This window comes from Hippocampus comes, unplaced genomic scaffold, assembly GCF_001891065.2.
Source record: "Hippocampus comes isolate QL1 unplaced genomic scaffold, H_comes_QL1_v1.1 scaffold1, whole genome shotgun sequence".
NCBI lineage: Eukaryota > Metazoa > Chordata > Actinopteri > Syngnathiformes > Syngnathidae > Hippocampus > Hippocampus comes.
Window position 1 is genome coordinate 1,909,597 of NW_017805010.1, and position 9,549 is coordinate 1,919,145.

Consider the following 9,549-nt stretch of genomic DNA (forward strand, 5'->3'; position numbering starts at 1 on the left):
CTTCCGTTTGTTTAACCAAATTATGATACAGAATTTTTCATCTAATTTTTTTTAGACAAACTTTACACTATTTGTTAGATGCAATATTTTTACACTTGAGATTTTTTTTCTTACATGTTGAATTCCAATGGAGGAACGGTGGTCGACTGGTTAGCACGCCTCCATTCACAGTGCAGAGTTCGATTCCTGTTCCAGCCTTCCTGTGCGGAGTTTGCATGTTCTCGCCACGGCTCATGGGCCTTGTCCAGATATTCCGGTTTCCTCCCCCATTTCGAAAACATGCATGGCAGGTTAATGGAATACTAAATTGTCCCAAGGTGAGATTGTGCCCTGGATGGTTGTTAGTCTGTGTGTGCGCCCTGTGATTGGCTGGCAACCATTTCAGGGTGTACCCCACTTACTGCGCAAAGACGGCTGGGTCAGGCTCCAGTACGCCTGTGACCCTCGTGAAGATAAACAGATTGAAAAATGGAAATGGAGAAATGAATTTCGATGAAGGAAAAAAAAATCTGTGCCAGAAATTCAAATTCCGATGGCACAGATATACTTGAACACAAAACAATTCACAGATCAACCAGAAATAATCTTTAATAGATACAAACATCTACATCGAGATAAAAATAAAATGCAAGCAGTAAGGTCAAGACAGTCGTGGCACATGGAGTGCTGACTTAAGATCATGGAGATACATGTTGAGAAACACCAGAATCAGGTCTGATATGATAGCGCTATTTGTCGTTTGACAAAGTTGGCAGCAGAGGACTTTACTTGCATGACAGAGCAGCACTTTGTGGATTGTCGTTCTGCTTTGTCAATCGTGGCGCTGTAAACGTACAGTTTTGTTGACGCACAAAACAAAATCTGCTTTTCCCCCAAGCAAAACATGTGCCCCGATATGTTCCGGTTCCATTCACACATCTCAACGAGCTGGTTTTTACTTTGTGCGCTCAGTGGTGATGGTTGCTGTGGGAACAACACAAGTCAAAGTGGCACTAAGAAAAAAAAAACGAGACTTTAAAAAAAAAACAATGCAATCACAAACAGAAATATTTCTTGCAGATGCATGCTATGAATGATCACAGTGACATATTTCAGAGGATTTCTGCTGATGTAGTTAGTTCTGTCAGATGCCTTGAGTGTGAGCAGGAAATTACGGGTCAAAGTGTAGCTACTCTCGCTGTAGTAGTCAGCATCTCAGGTCAATTGCAAACACAAAAGCCTGCGTCTATTTAAAAATCATTTCTTAAAACAAAAGATAGCTTCCCTCCATCTTTAAATAGCTTATTCTCAGGGATGTCGGGGAGCTGGAGCTCGTCATGCTCATGTTTCCATGACGCGCGTCAATGCTGCCATCTTGTGGCCATTGTGCAACATGGCACATCAGTGAAATATTTTATTGCGATCAAAATATTAAAATATTACCAATACAGAGTCTTGAGTTTTACATGAGATACTGACCACTATTGGCTTGACTGTCGAGGCATACCCCCCCCCCATCAGCATGTGCATAGAGCTCAGTGATTCCTGATTTCTTTGAAGTTAAGAGTGGAATTGGAGAAGTCATTAAAACAGGATAAGAACCTCAAAAATGAGTCCAGCCACCATCACAAAAGCATACTTGTTGAAACATCAGTGAGCCCAAGTCTGTCCAACAGGCTTCAGAAATGCTGTCAAACAAGTTTGACCAAAGGAAGATCCCAGAGAAGCACAAGAGAGAAAGGAGCCAGAGAGAAGGGGAGGAGTGTACGCTTGAACTTGAACGTGCCGTCATTGGTAGAGCAGGTAGTTCTTGAGAAAAGCCGGCAAGGGCAGCCTTTGAATTTCACTCAGACGTTCTCTCCCTAGAGCCACCCGCACAGAGCGCCGACACAGGTCCATCAGGGACAGAGGTTCAGCTGGGGAGGTGGGGGGAAAAAAAAGTTACGAGAATGTGATGGATTCAACAAATTAATCAAATCACTGTAACAAAATGGCAAATTGGGGGACAATTTAGTAAACCGTTGTCTGTAAAAAAAAAAAAAAAAAAAAACCACAGAAAAAAATGCTGTATGAAATAGCAGACTTTCCGATGTCAAACACCATTAGAAGTGGTACAATATTGGTGTTCAAGTTTTTGTGGCAAATACATGCCTCAAAACTTGCGAGATTAAACCATCATCGCACACTAAGTCAGCAAATTTTGTCAAACGTCAGCTCACTGATGTGCATCGAGAGCTGATAAGTCCAATATGAGCAACACAATATTAAATACCAAATGCGTACATTATTTTTAACCAAGCAGATGCACTTATGATCCATGACACACTGGTAGAGCAGCTCTATCTACAACCATCTCCAGAATTGTCTGACTGTTAGCGTAGGCCGAGTCAAAAATGTTCTTTGCCCCCTCTAATAGAGGGGGCCTCTAATGGAAATGCAGTCTTCTGATTAAAGTTAAGTTTGTTGAATGGGAACTAAGCAGAAGAACTGCACAACTAATGCCCAACCTTGGGCATTAGTGCACATAGAACATATTTTTGTAATTACGATTTTTGACATGACTTTCCCTTAACATTTAAATGTTGCCTACACTGTGTATGAAGGTTTTAGTGTGACATCATAAATATGATGGTTAAAATAAAGTTTAATTTGAATATTACACTGACAAAAATCTAAATGAAACACTTTTTTTTTCACTCCCATCTTTTTATGACCTGAACTCAAAGGCCCAAGACTTTCCATGTACAAAAAAAGGGGCAATTTCTCTCAAATATTGTTGAATCTGTTTAAATCTGCAGTATACTTTGCAGAGATGATCAGAGCCCCTCACAGATGTGTCAAGACGGCGATTAGAGAGCATGATAATTGCAAAGGTTTGCGCCTTAGGGTGCCCATCATAGAAGGCCACCCTAAAATGTGTCGTTTTAAAATTGCACAGCACAAAGCCAAAATGCTGTCGGAAACCCCTTTGCAGACTATTTATGGTCGGGAAGTTATCAATCAATTTAAAGGCAACCGTGATGGACACTCCTGCAGTCAGGATGCCAATATATATATATTTTTTGTTCGGTGTACCTAAACATGAGCATGTAAAACCAAGCATGCAATTCGAACATGAGTGACAAGTGTGCAGTTTCTTTCTCGCCAGTTAAGAGTAAACGTGTGACCCTCTCTGAACTGTCAATGTAAATACTTCCATTGATTGTATAAAAGCTGAATCAACACAGAGCAAATCAAATCAAATGTAAACGTCAGCAGGTTGTACTTACGGTCAAGTCCGTTTATGTACCGCATTCGTATTTCACAGTGTCCCCACACGGCGCTCACCACTGGGTAGAGCTTGCGGCCTTTCAGTCCACGGAAGGCCACCCCCAGGTAATGGCCATCCACAATGTAACCCAGAGTCCCTTCGTCCATGTCCAAAACGACTAAGAGGGAGTCTGGTATGATGAAGGTGTCATCTGGCTCGAGGAAGGACGGGTACGTTTTTCCAGAGTGATTGCTGTCATGGTACAGTTTACTCCTGCACAAGTCCCAACCCCAAGACTCGCTGTTGCTTCCCACCAGCGCCGTGTAGCCAACCGAGTGCAGCGGAGCGTCGCTCGTTGCCACACCCACCACGGCATGCGTGCCCCTCTGACGCATGGCCCAACTGATTTCCCACACATGCAGTCCCCGTGTATAGCCAACGCGGCCGCGGATGGCATCCGTGCTTTGCGCCACAGGGTGCCTGTGGAAAACCAGCTTGTTATCGTCCTTAACAAAGATGTTGAGCGAGCGGTCGTCATTGTTCCACGAATGCTGGACCTGCACGTATGTGCTGGCAGGCGGCATATCCAGCAGCAGGTCCAGTCGAGAAGGCTTGGTGTGATTCAAAGCTTGTAACTCCAGCTTCAGGGGGCTGAACGCCGGATCTCTCATATCAATAGTTTTAATACCACCTGGGACTTTTTGGCCCATACTATGGATATTTAGTGCAGCGGTCTCGTCTTCTTCCTCCTCCCCCCTCCTCAATGTCCACCGGGGGAGTCGTCGAGCTCTGCTCTACCGCTGTGCTCATGCAATCCAAGAAGCAGGTTATTGCTCATCTGTCTGTGGTTTCAGAAGGTCACGACGTGGTTTGGACAGCCTACCTGGAAAGATGCGACGAGAAAAAAAGCAACTTAGACTGACCAGTTCATTACGCTATTTTGCATTCAAGAATCCAGAATGTTTCCCCTTGCCTTTACTATGACCAGTGGCTTTCCCTCCATTCGTAAACTTGGTCATTGTTACAACTTTGGTCTATTTGGATCTCATATACTACATAGGAAAAATCATCCATCTGCTTATTCAATCGCATTATGTCCCAATGCCAACTTCAGTTCACTGAAAGCGGTTGGACTGTTTACAATTAAAATGGTTATTTACAAAACTGAGTTATGTAGAACTGTGGTTTTCAAACTCTGGTTCCCAGACCCACAAGAAACGTTTGGGTAAGGCCGGATAATTCATCAAAATCTCATCACGATTCTGAGTTTGGCTTCACACCATTAAAAAAAAAAAAAAAAAAAAAGATGAATATACTGAATGGCGTGATGTGTGTGCGCGCACAAGTTCCTGCATTGTAAAAGCACTCCGAATGTGTTACTTGCGCCATGCATGTGATTGGACACACGGGTTGCCTACAATGTGATAAAAAAAAAAAAAAAACCATTAGAAGTAATTTGTTCAACCTTTTGTATGGTCTTTTATGTATACACGAGGCTTGACAAGTTTCGCTTGCCAAACCTGCATCATTTATGATTTTTGGGTACGTGCTGCAGCAAGACTGTGCAATTGGGAAATGTGCTGCTGGGAAGGCCTCTAATTGAATTGTAGACAAGAGTTCATTGAGAAGGGCCTTAGCTCGTCTTCTAAAGCAAGTAAACAACCATTTAAGTGGGTCATGTCTCCTCAATGATTGGGAAACAGGAGGAGATGAAAAAGCAAGCAGCGGGTGGCCAGCATTTGAATGTAAACAATCTTTCTCTGAATGCTTGTCCGGCATTCAAAAAGATTAAAACGTGTTCATTCGCTCACTGCTGGGGTTCACACACATCACCATTTTTATTCCCTTTGGTAAAGTGCCACATTTTGACAAACAACTAAATAACCTCGACAAAATAAAAACAACTTAAAAATAAACGCCCACTGAAAAATTTGTTTTGTATTTTGGGCTGTGATTCTGGCCTGGCCTGGGCTGGGCTGCTTGGCGTTCCAATTTTGGGACTGATTCAAGATGCAAGAAAAAGAGCTGAATGGATTTGCTGGTCCAAGGAAACGCAGCACTGTATCTGCTGGGATGCGCATACTTGTTTCATTTGATAAATTAACTGTTTTGTGGTCTACAAAGTACAAGTCGTAATGACATCAATTACGGGAAGTTTAGATACAGCCAAGCAGACCAGTGCTGACGGCATCTATCTTACCAGTTCAGAACTGGCACAGCAACAAGAATTCAGAACATGAAGAGGTTCATTCTCACATCAGAGTGTGAATTATTTTCTCCATAGTTGATCAATAAAATGTTTGTGATTTCTACCAGCTTTACGGTATACTATTTTAAGTTTACTTTCACTCTTCATTTGCCAGACAATAAGCCGCTACTTCTTTCCCCTCGCTTTGAAACCTGCGTTTAATTTCCTGCGGTTCACGAATGTTTACCGACGAGCCTCAAAGCCGGCAATAGATGCGGCCATCGTCTCGTCAGATCAATTAAACTGTCCGAGTCTGCCCGCGTACTGAATCTGCATCAGCAAATTGTGGTTGAAGTGGATACGGGTGAGGGTGGAGTGGGCTGCCTGAGGAGAGAGAATGCAGAAGTTTTTGTGTGTAGCGGTACACGCGACTGTGTGGAGCAATCGATAGTGAAAATGAGCATCTCAAGTCTAGTCATGAGCATAGGGAACGAGCACCATAAATACAGCTCTCTCTGCAGCATGACCCTGGTCTAAATTTGTAATTTCCTCATGCAACAAAATGAACAGACCGAGAAAGGTTCTGGGATATTACTGTGTAATTAGCTGCGTTTGGTTAGAGGTTTAAAAAAAAAAAAAATCTGTGAAATCTTTCTTTGCAAATATTCCACGGAGACCTGCAGTTATTAATGAGAAGCGGCCAATATATGTAAAAATGTGTTTCATAGATAAATTTAGCTGTTGTGTCTCAATCAAGGGCCTTTTGTAGTGAGGGAATTATGGTATGTTTCTACCACACTTTGAGGCAGATTTCTGTTGTGCCGAACGCTTACAAGACTACCTGTCAAAAGTATTTTTACGTAAATCGATACCTGTAATTGTAGTCGAGATAAACTGTCATCTATATTAATGCTTCATTTGCCTTTATTTTCGTATCCTATGTAGTATAATAGATCTGATAGCTGTTGTGATGAAGATTAATTGTTGAATAATAAATTAGAAAATAACCTTCAAAAATAACCACATACTGAAATCCAATCAGAGTTTTTTGAGGGGAAAAAAAATAAACACACTTAGATTATTTCCCCAAATCATTCAACCCTAGTCTTAACATGTACGAAATGTTTTTGTGAAAATACCCTAACAACACATCTTGTCGGTGTTTGGCAGTCTCTTACAACTTGGCCAATGCTTGCAGCAGACAGTCGCGTGCTTCTACGAGCGGAAACAAAACACAAAGTGTGAACAACAAACAAGCGCCTCAAGCCTCATGACCGCGAAACCATTTTTATATTGCATGGACACAGTGCCAATACAAGCCCCCACCTCTCCGCATTCAATTTCATGGCGCAGTCAAGTATGTAGTTTATACGACGCTCCACTATCATGTCATGTAAAGCGAGTACTCCCCCCCCCAAAAAAAAAAAAAAAAAAGAGCCCATTGCATTCTGACCAATTCACCGAATCATACTCGTCATTTAATGGAAACGGTATGGCGCATGATGTCGCGAAACAAGTATCCCCGACCCCATGCAGACAACTCAGCCAAACGGGATTATATTTATAACGTTACAATTAGAAACCATGAACAGAGTCAGTTTCACATTGTGTTTTCTATGACAAGATAGGATTTTGGGAGGAAAGCAATCACAAGTCCAGCGCACTGAACGCTGCCAAAGACAGGGTGCTCATTTATACGTTATGTTGCAAAAGCAGTATCGCCTCTTTCAAAACTCACGAAAATGATCCCTGACCCAAAGTGTGCAGTTCCAGGCAACAAATATTTTGCAGCGGTTATCTTGCCTCACCTGAACAACTTTGCGTGAATCGAGAACATGAGCAAGCTAGAAATGCTGCATGCGAGATTTATGAGATTTATGTGACACATCAAAATCAAATCAGTGCTTTTCATGCCGCCAGATATAAACGGCAGAATTGGTTTAGTGTTATTGTACAGTCCATTTTACTGTCGCGATGGTCACCTGCACATTTTTCTGAAAACTGATTAGAAAAATTATTGCGTATTATTTTGTGGACACCTGCCCTCTGGACTCTAATGGTTAAACACAAGTGAACGTTACCACTAATATCAGTATCCAGACACTTCAAACGAACAGGTCTTTATCAAAGTTAGCACTGAAAATTGCTAATTTCCATTCAAGATTTACAAACGCTCAAGACGAAGTGTGTCAGAATTTCCAGGACAGACATCACAAATCATGTATTTCATATCCAAATAAATTACTGGTTTTCCCCTTTGAGAAATCCCCATTAAGTTTAACACATGAGCTTTATTTCCCATGCTTTCATGCGCTCCTCAAAGGATCATTCCAAGGTCCCCTCGTAGCTCCACTGTTGGGGCAACTTGATGTCAACCAAGTTTTCAAAATGGGCACAGTTGTGCTCGGGAAAGAGGAAAAAGGTATCACATTTAATCAGGTTGGGTGAGTTGGAAGATCGCGCCACAACTGTGGCGTTTGTCTCTGCCAGGAATTGTCAGATGCTCATAGCATTTTGAGGAGGCCTGTTGTCACGGTGAAGCAGGCATGAGGTGTATTGCCACAACTCTAGGAATAGGCCAAGTGAAGCGAGGCGAGGCTTCAGAGTGGGTCTCAAACAAAAGGTTTGATCGCCTTCGCAATTTTGACAGTTTTAAACTCATACTTCTTAAAGGTAATTCATTAACACTGTACTCACAATGTTATGTTTATGACTCATTCCATATTTGCGCTACACCCCTATTGTAATCCTGCTCCTTATGGTTGTCTTGTCACTATTTAGCCTGCAATCATATTTCCTTCCGTGTATATGTGAACCTTTAGCTGAAGCAACACCCCTAAGTGGTTTCAGACTTTCTATTTTGCCCATCACCAAATCTCTTATTCAATAAACGAAGCATGTGCATTAGGACCTTTTTACGACAGGCCGGATCGAGTGATCGTTCGACCCACATTGAAGGGGAAAACCTGGGTTTGAAAAATTTGTGACCAGTCCTGAAACTTTTCGGACACACCTCGTCAACTGACGACTGGGTAGTGCTTTCTTAAATAAACGAGACAGTAGCACAACGTTCGCCGCAGTAAACACGTAACGCTTTGTCATGCTAGTCAACGCGTGAGCTAATCTTTCGACTGGGCCGTCTCGACCTCAATTGTGGGTTAAAAACAAGACACCTATGTGAAAAACCTCACCACGCGCACCGCAAAACAAGCAACGCGATAGTTGTATTAAAAGAGCTTATGAAAATGAAGGGCTGCGAACCAGATTCCAGCGTCTCAAATGAACGTTGGAGACACGAGCAGGTGTGTGTTCGTGTACGTGTTCGACAATGGTGAAAATCGGAATCCAACATGAAAGAACCAGACGCTTGTACAGATACCGTAGATGCCAACCAAAAAATGGCTAGATGAAAGGCGTTTATTTTTTTTCTTTTTTTAACAGCCCTTGCGTTTAGAATCAGCTAAACGGAAGCCACAGTGTGTGGTTAGCGTTCGTATGCTGTTTCCGGGTCGGCGTACTTACCTTTGCCCATCCGAGTCCGGACGACCTGAATTAGGTGAAGTGACAACGGCTGCTAGCTAACATATCTTGGGTCACGTGACGAAGTGCTCCCAGCTGGTGCTGTGCTCGTTAGGACCTCCCCGTTCTCGTCACTGGTAACGAAGACGCACATCGAACTCCATCGGTGCTGCCGTTCTGATCGTTTATTTAATTAATATGGGTCATTTAATTTCGGTACCGACATGACTCATATTTTTGTTACTCTTTTAAGATAACCAGACATTTAACCATATACTAAATCAAGATAACCATCAATCCTGCACTTTTAAAAAAACTATCAAGATTAAATTAATTCCATCGACTCAATTTTAGAAATACAGTACTACTTTACATTTTTGTATTATGTTAATTACAATATTGCATTCATCCATCCATCCATTATCTGTAACAAATCAATATATCCCAATATTCCAAGCCTCAATTCAATATTAATTCAGCAAATTTTTTGAATCTATTCAGCAACTGGTCAGTTGGGGGTGCTTTAGGCTTTACTGTCTTTCCCCCTTTTTATTTAGGCTTTAGTTTTTCAGTGAATCATATATAACTCATGTTTTTATTATTATTATTGTAC

The 9,549-nt window shown here is 42.0% G+C and overlaps 1 protein-coding gene across 4 annotated transcripts; it reads right to left on the reverse strand.

Annotated features, from left to right (window-relative positions):
• Positions 1–570: 570 nt before the first annotated feature.
• Positions 571–9,081, reverse strand: spsb1 (splA/ryanodine receptor domain and SOCS box containing 1). Of its 4 annotated transcripts, XM_019862966.1 has the most exons (4): positions 8,940–9,055; positions 3,249–4,112; positions 1,766–1,895; positions 571–963 (listed from the first exon to the last, which is right to left on the reverse strand). In XM_019862966.1, the coding sequence occupies exons 2-3, from the start codon at positions 3,937–3,939 to the stop codon at positions 1,768–1,770; spliced, it is 819 nt and encodes a 272-aa protein (XP_019718525.1). In that variant the 5' UTR covers positions 3,940–4,112; positions 8,940–9,055; the 3' UTR covers positions 571–963; positions 1,766–1,767. The 4 variants fall into 4 exon arrangements, with proteins under 4 accessions (XP_019718525.1, XP_019718522.1, XP_019718524.1 ...); XM_019862963.1 differs by having other exon boundaries at positions 571–1,895; positions 8,940–9,081; XM_019862965.1 differs by lacking the exon at positions 8,940–9,055 and adding an exon at positions 6,557–7,810 and having other exon boundaries at positions 571–1,895.
• Between the last annotated feature and the right edge of the window lie 468 nt (positions 9,082–9,549).